This window comes from Anguilla anguilla, chromosome 17 (assembly GCF_013347855.1).
Source record: "Anguilla anguilla isolate fAngAng1 chromosome 17, fAngAng1.pri, whole genome shotgun sequence".
Taxonomy (NCBI): Eukaryota; Metazoa; Chordata; class Actinopteri; order Anguilliformes; family Anguillidae; genus Anguilla; species Anguilla anguilla.
In genome coordinates, this window is record NC_049217.1 from 22832543 (window position 1) to 22851891 (window position 19349).

Consider the following 19349-nt stretch of genomic DNA (forward strand, 5'->3'; position numbering starts at 1 on the left):
GTGGTCTTAACAAGGGGGGTGGGGGGGTTGCACAGTTAATGCTGTAGATGATCACTAAAAATCGTAAAGGACACAAAATAGAAGGAAAACCCCATACTAAACTCAGTTACAGCTGTAAGTGATGCATTCCTCTAGTTGTACCATCTGTAGCACCCTGGTTGCATTTCACTGTAAACTCCCCAAGTCCATTTTCCCCCACATCCATGTGCATGCCCATGTTTGAAGTCTTAATTTGTCTTAAGTCTTAGAATGTTTGTTCTGTGGTGTGTAAATAGGGATCATTCCATTTAGTAACTGTACAGAACTCTTAGTGGTTTCCTGTCCAAGACTGTACGGACATGAAAAGATGTAGAAATGCATGCCCGAATGAACTTTGCATTGGTGACCGTTCCGCACGGAAGAAGTGAAGAAAACTCCGCCCACCATCTTAAGATGCTGAGAAGCGCCAAGGAACAACACAGCTGGCTTAAGAAGAGAGTCAAGAAGTGGGGATGTTAATGTTACTCACCGGTGCTGCGATTAAAAACACTTGTGTCTTTGGCAAAAAAGTACATGCCGTTGCATTAAGACTGCACAAAAACCAGTTTAGTTTTGTTTTTTTCCTCTCCCCCAAAGGACGGTTGTCAGCAAGATTGAGTTTACGCAAAAAGACGTCAAAGACTCTCCTTACTGATTTATGTCCCAGGTGTAATGGGTCCTGTCAGCCGTTACTCCATAGTAACAGGTACAGCTGATCTAGTAGCTCTGTATCTACCACACATTTCCAAGCACTGATGTGTAAGCAAATCACACTTCTTTCGCCACTGCTCCCCCCCCATTTTGCAACGCACGTACTGACTCCTGCTGAAACTGCTCTTTGAGGGGAGGGGTGGCCAGGTTAATTTAACCTCTTGGGGTTTATGACACCCCAAAGAAACACACTGGATTGAGTTAAGAACATTCTGCATGCATTTGTGAGATTGGAATTGTTTTTTTTTTTTCATTTTATTTAAATATTGTGTTGTATTCAGTTTTGTTATAGCTATGCATTTCATTTGAATTTGTTTTTTGTTACTTTGATTTTTTTTTTTTACCTTTTCTTTTAATGCAGAGCTGTTACTATATATTTGTGGAAGGAAGAGAAAACGACTTGTTTATGGTATACATGCACTACTACTGTTGACCGATGCCACGCCTTCCAAAGCGGCGAGCTTCTCCACGAGGAACCGTGACCTTTGGGTCACCCCTCCTAAATCTAAATCCGTCCCTTTCACTTCGTACTGCTGCTCTGGAGAAGGGAAAGATTTTGGGACAAAGACGAGGAGAAAGAACTGATTTATGCGTATAGAAATGCGAATGGAGGTTCCGTCCATCCAGGGGTTAGGGATCGCCGCTCTGTCCTCCAGCTCATGGTTCAGTCATTGCGCAGATACGTCCACCCCCCTGTTCCTGTAGATCTATGTTTTTTCATTCCAGCCCCTGACAAAGCGCACCTCGTTCAACAGCTCGCTCTCTTGAGCTGCTGATTGGTACAAATCAGGTGCGCCAAATTAGGGTTGAAATAAAAACAAAAAACAAGGGTGGTAGATCTGCAGGAACAGGGTTAGGCAGCCCCGGTTCAAAAGTTGCGAATTTACCGCAAATGGTCGGTTCAGTCCCTGCTAACGTGAAGTGCACTTTTTAAAATGTTGTGGCAATGTGATGGTGTCGGGCAGTTGGGTCATCTTTGCGCTCATGCTAAGCTAACAGCCCTGTCGCTTTGGGATGAATGTTCGTGGGCGTCACTGCCCGGGACAGGAAGGCAGGTCCCACACACCCGCCTGCTGGGCGGAGCCCTCTGATTGGGCTGCGGTTGTGTGTGACAGGAAAGGTCGGCCTGTGGGAATCGACGGTTAGGCTCTAGCATCACGGTACTTTATTTCTGTGCCCCGCCCAGTTTCTCTGACCAGGACTGCATTTTAGCAGAGGCAGACCGTCCTAACCAAATAACTCCGTCAAAGCCCTGAGGATGTACTTGCTGATAATACCTAATACACTAGCCTCTGTATCCGTTCACACTCCAGCACTGAGAAGGTGGATGGTGGGAATAGTAATTGAATTTAAAAAAAAAAAAAAAAATTTTCTTCTGTGATGAACAGAGATTTTGGGGGAGATATCGGTCGCTGACATTCCTGGAGGACGTTCATTTCTGTGGTTTTTGTTTTTCCACAATGTTGCAGTTTCATTTACTGGCACCTTGCATTTGCATATAGTACCTTCCTGGCCTTAATTTCGTACAATTACACGCGCTAATATACTGAATTCTTGGGCTAAGAGAAAACTTGAAGCAACATCTATGGTGATTTAAATATAAAAAGCAAAACCGTACTTATTTAAAAAAGGGAATTTACATTGTAATCTAATGTACTGTATTATTGAATTACACTTGTCTACTGTACATGTATTGCTATTTTTTAAATTAAATCTGCTTTATGCAAATGGGCAAAAACCTTTTGATTCATCAATATTATGAGCTGCTGTCTTGGTAGTAAAATTGTTATTGATGGGATAATATTGAGCTGCATCACAAAGCTGGGCTCTGTTCCACAAAGCAGGATTACAGAGTTTGCTGGACAACTGCACCGAGTAAAACCCAGGACCCTCACCAAATCTGGAACATGGACTGAAGTAAAAAGATCCATTCCAGGTTTTACTCAGCACAGTTATCCAGCCAACTCAATAATCCTGCTTCATGAGATACCCCCCAGGATTACAGAGTTAGCTAGATAACTGCACCAAATAAAACCCAGAACAGCCATTTTTACTTCAGTCCCTGTTCCAGATCCCAGGCCCCAGGGAGACACATGCAAGCTAAACAAGCAGACATCGTTTCATACCGTGTTCTTTGTATAAATCTCTCAGTGCAGGAGAGATATCCCTGTTCCCAAATTCTGTGGCATGGTTGACAAGCGCCTCTTTGACGGTCTTGTACCCTGCCAGGACAACGGCCTTCTTGGGGCCAAAGTGAACTGTGAACACCGATCCATACTTCTTAGACAGCTGTATGAAAGCAAGAGAGAACCACTGCATTCTGGGATAGGAACTGTTGGGGGTTTGTCACTCAGCACTTAAGTGCTCAATTAAAGCCATTCATTAGAGTCTGGGTTTTCAACAGGCGGTCCTTCAGGGTACCATAGGGGGTCCCTGGTCAGACTTGATACAGTATGCAATGACTATGGAAAATGTCAAAGTATAAAACCTTATTTAAAAAACAAAAACCCTTTTAACTTCTGATGGGGGTCCCCTGGATGGTTTTGAGCCTGGGTGGGGGTCCCTGGATCAGAAAAGGTTGAAGACCCCTGGTTTAAAGTCAACTTACTCCACTTGGTTTCTTGGGTATAAATACATTGCTCATTTTAAGGTGAAAACAACAACAACAAAAAAACAGACTCCATGGCTACCCAGAACCAGGGCTGCTGACACCTGCCTAGGGGGTCAGGTGCTGCCTGCAGTCTCCCACACCTCTGCCCTGCACCCCTGCTTTTTGGGCCTTACCTCATAGAGGCTGTGATAGGGCCTATGGAGGTCCAGCTGCAGCAGGTTCCCAATTAGGGGCAGGGGCCTCGGGCCGGGGGGCTCCCTTCTCTGCGTGAGGGTGGCAGTGAGTAGGCAGAGCCCAAACAGCACCAGTGCAGCTCCCAGAAGCACCACAGCTGAGGGCGTCTGGGGGAGAAGGCCTGCCACAGACATGGCCTCCCAGCGTTTGCCCTCACTGGGGTCACTCTGCCACAAACGAGTGTGGTTGCCCTGGCGTCTGCCCCTTCCTGCAGCGAACGGGTTGTTCACTCTCCCAGTTCCTCAATAAAGAGACGTGCTGTTCAGACCCAGATCACTGCCAGAGAAAGATGGACTGTAGATTTACGCAATTTAGGCACGTTAATCCCCCCAGCAAACATTGACAGTGAACCTGAAATACGTGTTCTAAATTGAGAACACGCCATATGGCACATACTGCATGTCTATATTTATCCTTCTTAAAAATAGTATATTTTTAAAAAACGTTCTCTTGCCAACTGCATATGCTAACCTTGGATCATTCAACCTTTTAATCTGAAACACATTTCAGATGCTGTTATTACACGAGAGATACAATGCGTAGAAATGCTTCACGCGTTGTGTAGGCGGAAACGTGCTTTGCTTTCCACGGTCACGTGAACACGCACACAAAAACTTAAACCAGTCGCTTTAAGTTTTGTAGCCTATCCTGTATAAATGATACAAACCAGAGAGCAATCGATTGTTTAAAATCAAGGTAAGACACATTTTGTATGAAACTATGATAAACTTGTGAAAGGTGTCTTTTGTGCCTTAACGAAACGTGAAATGCGCCTTTTCATTGAAATACAAAACGAGACTGAAAAAGCTTTCAAAAAAATCCAACTCAACAGCGCCCAGAAAGCTTTCCATGGGCGACAATAGAACAGAGTCCCCGAAGGGAACCGATGTGAGCAAAACTTTACTGGCCGAAATGGCCAAAAACGTATTGGAGAAAAAAAAACCTGTTTCATCTTTACCATAAAAGCAGCCTATACGCCACTTCACAATTAAAACGCCGTGGTACGCACGTTTCCTGAAGTTGCCGTTCGTGTATGTATGAAAACGTTTCAGGCTACACTGTTCCCTTGCCAACACCTTTTGTAAATGAATCAAACGTCTCCTCGGGGATCTCCCGCAGGATCCAGGTATTTGATGTATTCCACCTCAGGCACACCTTGATACAATTCATCAAGCCCTTGATTAATTGCATCAAGTGTGTTTGGGATGGAACTGGATTATGACGTGGTTATAGGACCAACCTCTTCGGTATGCTTCCACCCCCAAGCACGTCCAAAGTAATGTATTGAATTCCCTTGTTTTACGGTTTATGTATCTGCGTCATGGTTTTGGGTTAACTTATGTATATACATAGCCTACACGCCGGGATGCCAGATGTTCCGATTTTCAAATTATTTGTAAATAATAATAATGTCCGGTCGGAATAATTAATGAGATAAACGTACTGATAGTTGGTAACGACTTCGCGTCTCAACCACCCCCTGTCCGTGATACCTTCCCATAGAAATCATCCTGCCGCCCCTCAATGCAACCTTAGGCTTGTCATCCAATCTGCATTAAGGCAATGACTAATAAGCAAACAGGGCACAAACACCATACAACCAAACAAACGTTTATTCGTGGTCAACTAGTTCTACATAGCTTCTATACGGAGTATTATCAATAATTATAATTAAAAAAACACAAACAGTGATCCTTGTAAGCACAACTGGATAAATAGTTGTTCCAAAATAAACTCCTCTGCTTCATTAGCATTTTGGACAAGTAACACGTGAGACGATCCATCTGTACCAAGATAATCTTCATTGCATAGCCAAAGTGTCTGTTGGTTTTGCGTACTGTTGTTTGCTATAAATTTGTTTGCTCTATAAATATGTATTTTGGGAATGGCACTTACTTCTTCACAATCAAGCTAATCCCATTTCATGAAAACCTCTACGTTAGTTCTGACTGACAGGGTAGAGGCCAGGGCCAAACAAACACTGCTGGATTTCTAATAAAAGTCCCACCAAAACCAACACAAGTCCTCTTCAGAGGTAATGTCCTCCAGCCTTTTGAACACGGCCCAGCTCTGCACAAACAGAAAGCTCAAAGTAAAAAAAAAAAAAAAAACTGGACTTGGTTCAGCTACAGGGGGAGAGAGAAATGCCTAAAAAAGTAATCATACACAGTGTTCTGAATAGGTCAATGTAACTGCAGTGTCAGGTGTGACATCTTAAGGTTGACAAATCAGTGGAACTTTGTGGAACAAAAAAAAAAGGGATACTGACTTTTGGGCAACCAAAAGAGGTCATTGTTTATTTTATTTAAGAATGAGGGTCAATCTTTTCCTTTAAAAAAAAACAAAACATTTTTTAGATTTTTACCTTTCAGTACTTCATACGGTTCCTATCTTGTCTAAATTGAAATTGAAATAAATTCCATATTTCAGTGCAGGTCCCTGACTAAAGCAGAATTGTTTGGGAGTGGGAATGCTGACTGAAAACCTTAACAGAGATTCCCCGCTTGGCTCCAGGCATTGGAACACGGGAGCGTTATCCATTCATAAGGAAAGATACGTCTGCGTTCCTGCCTGCTCACACCCGTGCGATTATGTGGGCACTGTTTCCCCGGGAAAAGGCCATCGGTGATCTTCATCTCTGAAAGGACGGTGGTAGAGCGTGGCGGTGGGTAGCTCGGCTGGTTGCTTTTCTGTGGGTGGCTCAGTAGGGCTGCTGTGGCCTTGTGCCCTGGAGCGTACGGCGGCGTTGCCGTACACTCTGCATTTGCTCTTGCCCTTCATGGGTTTCTTTTTTTTCATATATATATATATATATATATAAAAAATAAAAAATCACCCTTAATGAGGATTCATCATGAGCCCACAGAGGACACTGAGAGCATGTGACTCATAAAGTAAAGAAGTGTGACTGGGTTGGTGGGGGGGGGGAACGGGGAGCGGTAGTGTTAATGTCAGACGGCAGAAAGGCTGAAAAGCACTCTGGATCCATTACCATGGCAACGGAACTGTCTGACGGCACAGGCTCGCTTGGCGAGGGGGACGCTTAAAAGGCGTCGGGTTCCCTGTCTGATCCACAGGCGGCCGCCGCGTCCCTTTCTCTCTCGCCGCCGAGACGCGGCTCCGGCGCCGAGCCAATGGGCCGCAGGCGTCACGGCGTGGGCCTCTGCGTTTGGCCCAGCGACGCACGCGCTCGTCTTCTGCCGTTCCCACGCGAGCAGAGGAGACCGACGGGAGCGCGTCGGGCGAAAGAACCCGAGACACTATGAGAGGACACGGATTCCCTTTTATCTTCCCCACCCCCACCCCCCAGCGTTTATGTTATCAAAAAAAGCAAACGTGATTCTCTCTAATGCTCAAAGACAGGGGTTAAAAAATAAAAAAATAAAACAGACATCCAAGGAAAACACAGAACAGTGTTGTGGTGGCAATGCTTGAGAACGGTGAGGGAACTGGGCTTTTATTGAGGTTGCAGGTTCAATTCCCTGTACTCTCGAGGAAGGTCCTAGACCTGAATTGCTTCAGTAAAAATTATTCAGCGATCTAAATGGACTGCACGTAAAATAAAAGTAAGCCGTTTTTATGATGCTGTTTATAAGAACATCTGCTGAACACCTGGAATGTAAATGAAAGCGTATGAGACACACTTCTGCATGCGGGCTGGCTCTGCGATGATGTCACGGGTCACGGTCAATCACCAGCGTTTCTCCATCAAACATTTTTCCCGACCAGAACAAGGAGGGGAAACAACCAGACCCAAGATGGGGAGGTAGAATATTCTCTCAGACCCTGTCCTGTCCTGTCCTGGCCCCTGTAAAGTTTTGGCAGGCACATCTTTATCTTGATTCATTTGAGGAAATGACCTTTCAACCCTAAAAGCAAGAGCACTCAGTTACTCCTTTCACAGTATGCAGAATGGGATAGAGCAAGCTGGGGACACAGCCAAGGGCAAGCCTGCACCCCTCCAAACAGTGGAGAGGAGTATACTGTATGTACATAGAGAGATAACATCACAAAAAAACCCTTAAACCTCTCCTAGTACTGCATATACTCCTCTTCACTGTAATATGGCTTCATTTCGATCAGATTTCCTTCTTTCTCTGACAGAGTGTGAAATGAACACCCGCCACCAGCCAAATTCAGGTAAAATTTTGGCAGTGGCTGGTAAGATTTTCTACTCTAGAAACCACGCTGACAGGTAGCCGAACAGGTTGTGTTATACTGTAAAAGGAATGTGGCTGGCACAACGTTGAAAATCAGATGTTGTCCCCCTTCTCAGTCTCGCTGGTTGTGGTTTCTCGTGACCACAAGGTCCACTGTTCCTCCCTGATTCGCTTCAGCCCAGGGTGAATGCACTGGCAGTTCATATTTAAAAAGCGAACACAATAAAAAAACCAAACTTTGGTCTGCAAATACTTTTTAACGGTCCAGGTGACGGATTAGCACCTGGACATCGTGCTTTAAACAGCGGGCCCATTTGAAGACTAAGGGCGGGTGTGTAAGTAACCACTGAAAGGTGAAATGTCTGGGATATGACTGAACCAGAGACCACAGGGACACATGATTAAAACGAGGCTTGGGAAATGGCCAGAAGGAACAGCGAACGCGTCACATGGTCTCCACCTTGATGATGTTGAGCTGCGGGTCGTGGGGGGACAGAGGGAGGGGCGAGTTGGGGTTCAGGCTGGTGGCGGGGCTGCAGCCCCGGAGAGGGTCGGCGGCGGCGGCGATGGCGGCGGCGGGGTAGTCCGCAGGCTGCGCGTGCGTCTCGGGGTACGCCTGGCTGTACGCGGGCGCGTGAGACTGGGCGGAGTACGACGGGCTGCCGTAGGACTGCGCGAAGACCTCGGCGTGCGGCTCGGCGTACGGCGGCGTGTAGGCGGGCGCGTGGGCCTGCGCCGGGCCGAGGCCGAGCCCGTCGGCGGCGGCGGCGGCGCACGCCTGGAAGCCGTTGACTCTCGGGGAGCCGAGCGCGGGCAGCTTGTAGGACTCCAGCGAGTCCAGGCCGGACGCATCCAGCTCGCAGTACTTGGACAGGGGAGGCTGGCTGCACTGGGCGTAGGTGGTGCGGGTGGGGGTGTGGCTGTCCCGCCTGTAGGGGGCGGGGCCCGGGGGAGTGGGGGTCTTGGCCGGCCGGAGGGCGGAGGCCAGGGCCTGCAGGGTGCTGAGGATCTGCCTCTGCACCTGGGTCTGCTGCGCCTGCTCCCGCTCCACCCGGCTCTGCTGCTCCATCATCAGCCGGACCGCCATTCCCAGCCCCCGAATCTCCGCCCCCAGCGCCTGCATCTGCTCCTGCACCCCGCCCCTCCACGCGCCGTCCTGGGGCGCCCCCGGGGGCTCCTTCCGGGGGGGCGGGTTAGGGGGCGGCTGCGACCTGGCGGGGGCGCCGTGGCCCTGTCCAGCAGGGGGAGCCGGCGCGGGGTTGGGGGGGCGGACGGCGATGCAGGGGGGCGGGTCTCTCTGGAAGGGAGGGTGCAGGGAGCGGGCAGGCGGACCCGGCCTCTGGAGAGTCCGTTTGGGGGGGCTGGGGACTGGGTGAGGCTCCAGGCCCCCCCTCTGTGGAAGAGAAACACGGACCGGTTACAGAACGTTGACCCCCCCCCCCAATCTTGACCCCACAGGCACACTCAGAATGACAAAAAGCATCATTCTCTAGTTTTATGATAAACAAACAATGTTCAAATCAATTTTTATTCCAGAATTTTTTTTAATACCCCCCCAAATTGAAATGCACAGTTGTCTTTGCTGACTTGTCACGTTCCTGCCTAGTTCCCCCTCAGTTTGGGAGAAAGCAGGTGAGCTCGCGCCCCTCTGTGCTCCGCTGGTTAAGCTGTGCAGTCACGCCGCATTAGAGGGGCGGATCTCACGCGCAGCTGATGCAGACCGACCCTGCCAGACTGCAGGAAGCAGGATATATCACCGTAGCAACGCTGCTTAGTGCAGAAAGATGCAAAAGCATCAAGTTTACTCACCGCCTGAGGGAGCCTGGCGGAGGTCAGGTCGAGGGTCGAAGTCTGAGGTAGCATGGAGACTTTCCTGGCATCGTTGCCCTGGAAACAAGCCTGGCCCCTGCCGTACAGCTGTCCCGCCTGCTGCCCAGGCTGAGCTGACATCTCTCTCATCTGACATGAAACGGCAACATTGGAAGCAGGCGTTTAAAACACGTTTCTTATTCATGAACAAACTATTTCCAGCAAGTATGGTCTGATGGGGAAACTGTACTGTCGGTGGATCTGTGGTGGAATGACACAATGGCTAATGTGGAGGAGGGCTAGGGGCCCTACTATGCTTGTTTGTGATTTGAGCATTCGTCATGACTTGGCTTTTTCTTAAACATGATCACATATTCTGTTGACATTTATATTCAAATATAAAATTTAAACTGCGACCAGCTTCAATTCCGAACTCAAAATCAAGGAGAAACCTCTGTAGATATAGTCATGATCTCATCTCTTCTGAGGGAACCCTGCATATATACAGGACACTTGTGTGTGTGTGTGTGTGTCCGCACAATTAAGAAAGTTACTCAAACTTTCTGAGTTCTGATGCTCATCTAAGTGGATCTGGGCTATGGATTTCCAGGACGTATGCATGCGTGACTAAAGCCACAGGCCGCTCACCCGCGCTTTGTGCAGCAGAGCCTTGTCCAGCAGCCTCTTGCGCGCGACCAGAATGGCACTGGAAGCTGGCGACATTGGCGCTTTCCTGCGCATGCCCGCCCCCATCAATGCCCCCGTCCCCGCCCCCGCCATCTGCGGGCCTCCATGCTGGGCCCCACGGGCCAGCGAGGTCACGCTGACGATCCGGATCCCATCCTCCTTCCTCCCGCCCTGCTGCTCCATCCTGCCCCCCCCGGCCGAGCCGTCAGCTGCTCCGCCCGACGGCCTGCCGCCCGCACGGGGGGTCCCGCCCTGCTGCGACGAATCCTGCGGGGAGGCGTACCCGGGGGCGCGGGACGTGTCCCGGAGCAGGCTCCACACCTGCTGGTCGGCCCAGCCCACCTGTCTCCCCGCCCCGTTGCTCCCGTCCCCGGAGGCTGCCGTGCCCGGCTGCGTGGCCCCGCCCCCAGCCCCGGCCCCGCCTCCGGCCCCGCCCCCTGCCTCCTTCGGTCTGGACTTCCCTTTAAACTCCTTCAGGAAGAGGTAGATGGCCTGGGCGGACACCTTGATGTTCTCCAGCTCCAGCACCGCCTTGATCTTGCGGAAGCTGAGGCCCGCCTGCCGCAGCTCCACCACCTTGCGCTTCGCGGCGTCGTCAAGCCGACCCATAGTTGCCCCGGCAACCCCGGGAAACTCCCGCCAAGGGCCTTCCTCTCTCACTCCTATGTCAACGGCTTCAGCCGACACAGGGGCACCCTGGTTTTAATAAAAAATCTGGATTAACAGTGCAAGTGGTGGTTTCGTAAGAGCAGGTGGAAGGCTCATGCTTGTCATTCTACTAATCATACATCAGCATATTGGACAATTCTGTGAAAATATCATAAATGTGCAAAAATGGTTGCTGAAAATATGCAAATATCCCTTAAAAGGTTAACATTGTACCTTACGTTTTGAATGACAAAAATGAAAATGCATTTCAATATACACTGCAATTCCAAATACCACTATTCCTGCAGAACGACCCCTTACAATGTGTTAATCCTTCAGTATACGGTGCCCCCCCTCCCAATTCTAGCACTTACAATATGTAACCAATGAATATCCTAATTGTTCCTTTTTTACCTCGTGTTTCATTTTTAATAGCCTACATCTCAATGCATTGTGGTGGTCTCGAGGACTTCACAGAATTTTACATTCTAAATGTAGCTAAATATACGGAGACAACGCATCGAGTTGATAGTGGCAGTAATGCCGGACGGACCGCAGTCGCTGTCCAAAAGTCACCACCTAAGCCCCATGTTGAGCCGGGAAAACCCCTGATGACGTCGTTGTGCTAAATGTGATTGTTGACTGCTTTAACAGTGATAGAAAAACAACTTTGTCCAAGCAGTATTGCTGGACCAATCACAGTTAATAATTTTTTTAGTTTCTCAACCAACATGAGTTTTGTTGACAGTACGGCGAGCATTGCTGTATATGACTGATGAGGCAACCCATGCTTGAGAATATTAGTGAAGCTTACTAGCCACAAACTTGGCAGTGCCTATATTTGTTTAACACAATATAAACGTGTAGCAAGGATTGTTTGAGAAGTAAACCAACGCCTTTCAGGGTGCTCGTATAGGCAGAACACATCTTATGTCTGAATCTGTAATTGTGAATGCAAAAAAATCCAACTTGTTAACGTTAAATAACTAACGTTAGCAGACAGTCTTGATTGTGATGACAGCGGTGAAAAATAGTATAGCCTACAGTGCACAGAAACTGCCTCCACCAGCTAAGTCGTTTTGACCACACTGGGATGATCACGTTTATTATTAATGCTAACCATTCTTTTAGACCTTAGATTTAGCTATATAGCGAAAAACATTGACACCGTTCTTGCAAGCAGAAGCCACTGACTTTGTCGTGGAGTTAACTCACCAATGAATGTCGCTCGGTTGGTTAACTATCGCTGCGGGAAGCAAATGACGCTGAGACCCCGAAACATCTCTCAAGATATATATTCCCCAAGCTACGCTGTTGCAAATGAACGTTTAGACTATTTACGAAGTAGTGCGGAAGAAAGTTGTACTGCTAAACATTCAACACATCCAGCATATAGCTTATGTAAACATACGGACAACCGTACTTCTATGAGACTACCAGGGCACTCAAGTAATGACATCATTTGACTAAATAGTGTGTTTCGTCATCATTCTGCGACTGAGCTGGTGAAATCAGCTATTGCCAGGGAGAGCGAAAAATGTAAGTGTTTGGTTTTCGAAATCCATCATAATCCTGCATATTATGTTGTATTTTTATTTTCATGCTTACATCAGCCGTCAGCTTAGATGTATTCTCTTTTGCTAGACTAATATTTCGTGACGATATGTGGTGGATTTAGTTGGCTTGTTAGCTAAACCTGGCTATTGTTCAAGGAAACAGTTTCTGTTTGTATGGTGTTAAAACGGTTTGGTAGCGTTAATTAAGTACTGAAACGTTTCGTGCATATTTCGATGTATATGGTAACATGTTACCTTGTGCAAAAACATTAGGGAAAAAAAAACATTGGCGTGAAGCTCAATAGCTAGCAATCTAGTTAACGCTAGTTGGTTATCTGTCGAAATGAAGCTAGCTAGCTAGGTAGAGTAATTTACGAGCACAAATTAGAGCGCGGTACATAGCTAGGAAGTTAATATTTTTATATGTATACACGTACTTCCTAATTGCTTTGCGAAATAACAGAGCTGAAGTGGTTTTGGTTGTTTATATCGGCAGTGTTTACAAACTAGCTGACCACGTATCAATGAATGGCTGCTGTAAATTGCTAGGCAGCCAGCTAAAATGCTAAAGCCGTTAGCTCCCTCGGGGTTCCATGCATAGAAAAGTCTGGCGCGGGTGGCTCTTTGAACGGCGCATTTTAAACCAGTTTGAAATAACATTTAATTTTGCAGTCAATCCACACGTATACACCATTTTTGTTCCAGGGCTCCATCACCGACAAAGCGGAAGGATCGTTCCGAGGACAAGGCCAAGGATCGGGGGAAAGAGAAGACTGGCACCAAAGAGGGGCCGGAGAAGGAGAGAGGCAGAGAGAAAGGCCGTAAGCGGCGCAGTGCCTCCGCTGGTACGAGCAGCAGTAGGTGAGACGACGACCTATGCGCCTTGCGTTAAGGACAGTGTTTCATTATCTGCGAGGTGGACTAATGCGTTAAAGAGACATCGTTATTCTGAGCAGACTTACCAATAACGTAAGCAGTGGTACCTGTTGATTAGTGAAGTCGCTTTTATGCTTAGCAGTTTTCCACCAGGGAACTAAAACTACAAAGGAAGTAAAGTGAAAACCACAATGACGGACATAAGAACGCACTTGAGGTGTTTTTCCACTGTTGTTCTTAAAGGAGAAATGTAGTCTTTGTTTTAGTAGAACGCACCCAAGAATGTGCAGGATCCAAAAGTTTTCTGCTGTGACCAGCTCTGACTGACTGATTCATTTTAAGTGCATCGCTGTAGCTAATGCATGGAATGCATCACTTCGTGATCAAAAGGCAGAGGTCAATCTTTCCTTCAGAATGCTTGAGGTTCCCTCTGTTCACCCCAGAGACCAAATATTTTTAGTCCCGGACCGCATAGTATTTTGTTATTTGCGACCCAGTGCTAGCGAACTGCTGATTTAGCAGGTCTATATTTGCCATAAACATTTATATGACATCAGTTTGGATAGACATGACTTTGGATAAATTTGTGGATATCAGAGCATGAATGTCACTTGCAAGGGTGTTTAGCTTTGCTGTTGAATGCACTGGAAACTAGACAGGCAGTGACCTTTATGGCAAAGAAAACTAGCAGTAGTCTTAGCACCTATGCTTGGCTAAATACCCAAATCTGTTTTGTTAGTTTTTATTTTATTTTTAAATGTATGTATTTTTTGCTTACTTGGCCTGCAGTTGGTTCACATTTTGTTCGTAATTCCAGCACGAAAGTGAAAAAAGACACGGCTGTGCTCAGAATATAAAACCTTTTTTATTTGCAAGCATCACACATCAGCCTTTGAATCAATGAAGGTACCTTCTCTCAAAAGGGAATCAAAAGATGCAGTTCACCACGAGGTCCCACCTTGTTTTTGCATCGACGGCTCCTCACTGGCGTTCTGGCTTGTCGTGCCTTTCGGAGCCCCACCCCCCCTGACCTCTGACCTTTTGTTTGGTCTGTTTCCCTGCCAGGTCCCGCTCCAGCTCCACCTCCAGCACCAGCTCTGGCTCCAGCTCGGGCTCCTCCAGTGGCTCCAGCTCCTCTTCCGCCTCCAGCCATTCTGGCTCGTCCAGCTCCTCCCGCTCTTCCAGCTCCTCCAGCTCCTCTCGGTCACCCAGCGTCAACCGCCGTCGCCACGACAACCGCCGCCGTTCCCGTTCCAAGTACGTGAATCGGGGAGAAAGGGCAGCGCGGCCAGTGGTGTTTTTGTGTCTTGATGAACAAAATGATAAAATGTGTGTGTGCATGCGTGTCTCTAGAGCGGAGTGCTTGAATGCACACGTATATGCATGTATGTGTGAAAATGAGTGAAATCCCTGTGTGGTTTGTTGTGCGATCTCATGGGGTTCCCCTGCGGTTCAGGTCCAAGTCGCTGAAGAGGGGAGATGAGAAGGAGCGTAAGAGGAGGAGCCCAAGCCCGAGACCCACCAAGATCCACCTGGGCCGGCTCACAAGGAACGTTACCAAGGTAACGGAACGCACAAGGAATGCACTCACCGTCCTTTAGTGATGTGTGACTTAAAACGCCGTGCTTTATGTACACGGTTTATTCATGTGTGCGTGAAGTCGACTGACATGCCTTGTCCATTAGGCGGTGGACTTCAGGTATTTGACAGACTATTTTTTATAGGCTTCCTTTTTTTTTTTACAGACACTCTTATCCAGAGCAACTTACACAACTTTTTACATTAATACAGCTGGATATATACTGAAGAAATTCAGGTTAAGTACCGTGCTCAAGGGTACAATGGCAGTGTCCTACCTGGGAATCAAACCTGTGACCTTTAGGTTACAAGATCATTTTTGCTACATCAGTCTATCTCTGCTGCATTTGAAGGCAATCTTACATATCTCAGGGCGTGGCAACCAAGAGGAATAAAATCCAATGTTAATCTAATGACCCAGTGATCATGCATGAATTTGACTGCAACAAAGTATGTGATTTAATATTCTGCTGGACCAATGAAATGGGTGTGTCTCATTGCAGGATCACATTCAGGAGATTTTCGCCACCTATGGGAAGATCAAGATGATTGACATGCCAGTGGATAGGCTCCACCCACACCTCTCTAAGGGCCACGCCTATGTAGAGTTTGAAACAGCGGACGAGGCAGAGAAGGCCCTCAAACACATGGACGGGGGTAGGTGGATTATTTTTTAAAACCGAGTAGCCCGCTCGACCCCAGAGCTGAACATCATAGGGTCATGGGATCAAATCCACATGGAAGATTCTGCTTTGATTCCTAGTTTTGCTTCATAAAACTTCTTGCGGCTAGTTATCTATGGTTTATGTACCTGCAGCTAGTTATCTATGGTGTGCTTTACCTGCAGCTAGTTATCCTAAGCCCTGTTCTAATGGAGTAAGTTTTGCAAGGGTGTAATTGGAATGATTACCTATTACTTAGGTTATTTTAATCCCACCAGAATTTTCCATGTCAGTCATTTTTATCTGGCTGCAAAGTGACATTTACAAAAATGTTAAATTTACATCTGTGTAGATTGGCAGGTTTTTCTTATATCCAGGAGACCTATCCTAGTGCCAATTAACCCAACTCTTACCTAAATGTCAAAAGGTGCCATGGTTACAGAAGTTTCCGTGGTTACTCTGTTGACCTTCCCCTTTCCCTTCCAGGTCAGATTGACGGGCAGGAGATCACAGCCTCCGCTGTCCTCACCCCACGGATACGTCCTGCCCCCCGCAGGCTCTCCCCCCCACGAAGGATGCCCCCGCCCCCTCCTGTGTGGCGTCGTACCCCACCGCGCATGAGGAGGAGGTCAGTGCGCTCCCTACTGCTCTGGAGGATGAAGTGCAGCTGAGCTGCTCAGATCAATAAGGACGTTTCTCAGAGAGATTTGACTCATCACAGAAACTTTAGACCCAGCCAAGGACTGCCCCATGGCCACAGTGCCTTAGTGTGTTATGACGCTGATGTACATGTAGGTAGCCGTTTTGCTAGTCCCCAGTTAGCTTTATACAGCTGTGGGGCCAGTGCAGACTCACTCAGTATGCGGGACTAGTAAGGGGGGATGTGTTCACGTGTGCAACGGATAACTAGATTGAGTGGGTTTGTTGGTGAAGCGTTTGCTCACACTCCTCCTCCTCCTCTTCCTCCTCAGGTCCCGGTCACCGCGGCGGCGCTCTCCGGTCAGGCGGCGTTCACGGTCCCGTTCCCCCGGTCGCCGCCGCCACCGGTCCCGGTCCAGCTCCAACTCGTCCCGGTAGACGGGCGGTCCCGGTCCCGACTGAGCCCAGCGCTCGCTGCCACTCTCACAGCGCCCCAGTCCCTCCTTTTCCCGCCTCCCTCCTCCCTCCTTTATCCTTTCAGCCCTCTCTCCTTTCCTCCCTCCCCTCCCTCCCTCCTTCCTTTCTTTTGTCTTTGGCTCACATTCAATTAATATTTGTCCTTGACTTTGACCTGCATGTAAAATGCAGGGATTACTTTTCTTCACAAACTCAGTTCTGGCGAGGTAAACTCTGTTCATGAAGGAAAAAAAACCTTATTGCTTTTTATTGTTGGTCAAAATTTAAGGGCAAATGCTGATTGAACCCCAGCCTTTGAGTGGTAGGGCTCTGTGGGTGGTGTCAACCCCAGCAGAAGCAGTCTGTGGCCCTGTCTCAGCATTTTTTTGATCCTCTGCGGGTTGTTTTAATCTTATTTTTTTACCCCCCCCCCACCTTATTAATTTTACCTTGATGCATTTCTAACTTCACCTCACAGTTTTCTGCTGTAGTGAAGGGATAGTCCTGGAGGTTTTTTTAAAATTATTATTTCACTTTTGGTGCATGTTTTTGATTGGCCCAGATGGTTTTTGTGTGTGATACAGGATATGTGAGATACAGAATTTCTGCTGGCCTGTCTGCTTTACTGTGGCAGGTATCAGGACCTTGAGGAGTTTGTGGTCTAAAGCAAGAAAGTACACTTCAGAATACTCCATGACGTTGCTATACACGTTTCTTTGGTGTTACTGGATGTTTTCTTGCTTTAGACCAGGAAACCCTGAACGTCCCTATAGAGATGGTCATTATGAAGCCGGCTGGTTGTCAGTATCTAAAATGTCCTTTATTTCACACAAATACTGTGGGCCAATCAAAGACATGCACTAAAACTGAAATATAAACTCCAGAAAGTGGACTGTCTCTAAGGGTCAGTAGTGGTGGCCCTCTGAACTGTTCCCTTCTGTTCCTGCCCCATTTCCTTTCCTCCTCCAATCAGGTTCTGTTTTATTAATGGAGGGTTTTCATTGGTTGTGAAGCCGTTTGTGCTTTTGTGCATTGTACATATAGGTGTACCCCCCTCCGTGTGGATAAAATGTCATTGCATCGGTCTGCAAGGCATCCATGTCATTTTTCCCCACATACTGCTTTTTTATTTTTAATTTTGTTTGGAAAATAAAGTAGGTAAAATGTGCATATTTGGTTGCATATTCATACACTTGGTCATTTATTGAAATTACAGATATATAATCCAACTTATTTGTGTTTGCATGTGTAACAATGGCAGATGTTGGGTGTTTTACAGGTAGATGTTTACATATGTTTTGCTTGCCGTTATAGTGATGATAAAATTTTTATAATTTCACATTGTTTCAGTAAGCCTACCAAACTTAGATGCAAGACAAGGTATTGTTGAGGTATGGGGATACTCTGGTCTTTCGAAATGTAGGAGACCTAGTCACAAGCCCCACGTGCTTAACCAATGAGCTTTGTTTGACGGTGTCAGTCTGCACATAAATGGCACAAGTATGCTAATGTTCATGGTACGTGGGCCGTCTTAATGCAAAACTTAATTGTTTATAATATGGGTGACTGAGTAGCAGTTTTCAGTTTAGCCATTTAGCAGAGTCTTATGCAAAGCGACTTGGAAAAGTGCATTTCACATGGTAAGCAAATGCATCAAGACCTAGAGAAAGCCAAAGTTGGAAGCATAGAAGTACCACAATTTTTAATTAAACGCAAACACTGAGGTGTAGTCTTAAAAGGTCTGTTTTTTAGATTGTGGAACACAGCCACTGAAGCCACAGGCTTCCCAATTAACTGGGGACGATCGTTCCACATTGAGCAGTGCTGGTGGGGGCAGTGCTGGTGGGGGTAGTGCTGGTGGGGGTCGTGCTGGTGCTCAAAGAAATGGGGCATTCGGAGCCACCAGAACCCAACGAAGGACATTCGGTAGCAGCCTGGCATGTGAATTTGGGCAGGTTGAAGACCAGCTGGGCAGGTAGCAGCATTCTAGACGGAGTTGCAGTGGCCTGATGGTACAGGCTGGTAGACTGGCCAGCGAGGCATAGATGGATGGATGGATAGATGGATGCTCTTTATTGTCCACAAGGGAAATTCATTTTGTTCAGGAGTCCAGATGACCATTTACACGGGCTTGTGCGAGTGTCCGTGTAGCCTTGTGGCTGGGAGGGGGCTGGATTCTCCCGATCCTGAGAAGGAAGAACCCGCAGGACCGGTTGGCTGAAGAAGCTCGGCCGATCGCACTCACCCAGGCTCACACCAAGGTTAACTGAGAGAGAGACGCACTACTGAGCTCTCGACAGTCACTCGAGCGTCAGTCTGCGAGAGACCGTTTGCCAGGAGGAACGGTTTTGTCATGCCCAAGTCGAGCTTTAGATGGTAGGTGGTCAGTATAACGGTTTGGGGCTTGCACCTTCACGGTTTTTGATTACCAGGTAGTGCAGGCTACTTGACTCGAATAAAATATCCAGCTGTATATTTTTTTGTAAAATATGAAATGAGTTGCTTTGGATAAGAGCATCAGCTAAATGCCTGAAATGTTAAAAACGTGTTCAGTTGCATAATAAACTGGACGACTGGAATTCTGGAATATTCGAACGAAGTGAGGAGTACACGCCCTTTGCTCTCAGAAATGCGGGCTGCGCAGCGCACTACCTTCTGTTGCCGCATACGGAGAATGGTTAAATTGCAGACACCTGAATTGCGT

General features: G+C 47.4%; 3 protein-coding genes across 3 annotated transcripts; 1 reads left to right on the forward strand and 2 right to left on the reverse strand.

Moving 5' to 3' along the window:
- Positions 1-2778: 2778 nt before the first annotated feature.
- Positions 2779-3981, reverse strand: LOC118217355 (cytochrome P450 2K1-like). The gene is made up of 2 exons (XM_035399291.1): positions 3514-3981; positions 2779-3018 (listed from the first exon to the last, which is right to left on the reverse strand). Exons 1-2 carry the CDS (start codon positions 3706-3708, stop codon positions 2830-2832), a joined length of 384 nt encoding a protein of 127 aa, XP_035255182.1. The 5' UTR covers positions 3709-3981; the 3' UTR covers positions 2779-2829.
- Positions 3982-5169: 1188 nt separating this feature from the next.
- On the reverse strand, positions 5170-12220 carry LOC118217102 (AT-rich interactive domain-containing protein 1B-like). The gene is made up of 4 exons (XM_035398907.1): positions 12094-12220; positions 10192-10926; positions 9544-9693; positions 5170-9127 (listed from the first exon to the last, which is right to left on the reverse strand). The coding sequence occupies exons 2-4, from the start codon at positions 10837-10839 to the stop codon at positions 8180-8182; spliced, it is 1746 nt and encodes a 581-aa protein (XP_035254798.1). The 5' UTR covers positions 10840-10926; positions 12094-12220; the 3' UTR covers positions 5170-8179.
- Positions 12221-12276: 56 nt separating this feature from the next.
- Positions 12277-17817, forward strand: LOC118217103 (RNA-binding protein with serine-rich domain 1-like). The gene is made up of 7 exons (XM_035398909.1): positions 12277-12417; positions 13140-13295; positions 14376-14567; positions 14767-14872; positions 15392-15545; positions 16037-16178; positions 16522-17817. Coding segments are annotated over exons 1-7 (858 nt in total). The 5' UTR covers positions 12277-12415; the 3' UTR covers positions 16628-17817.
- Positions 17818-19349: the final 1532 nt, after the last annotated feature.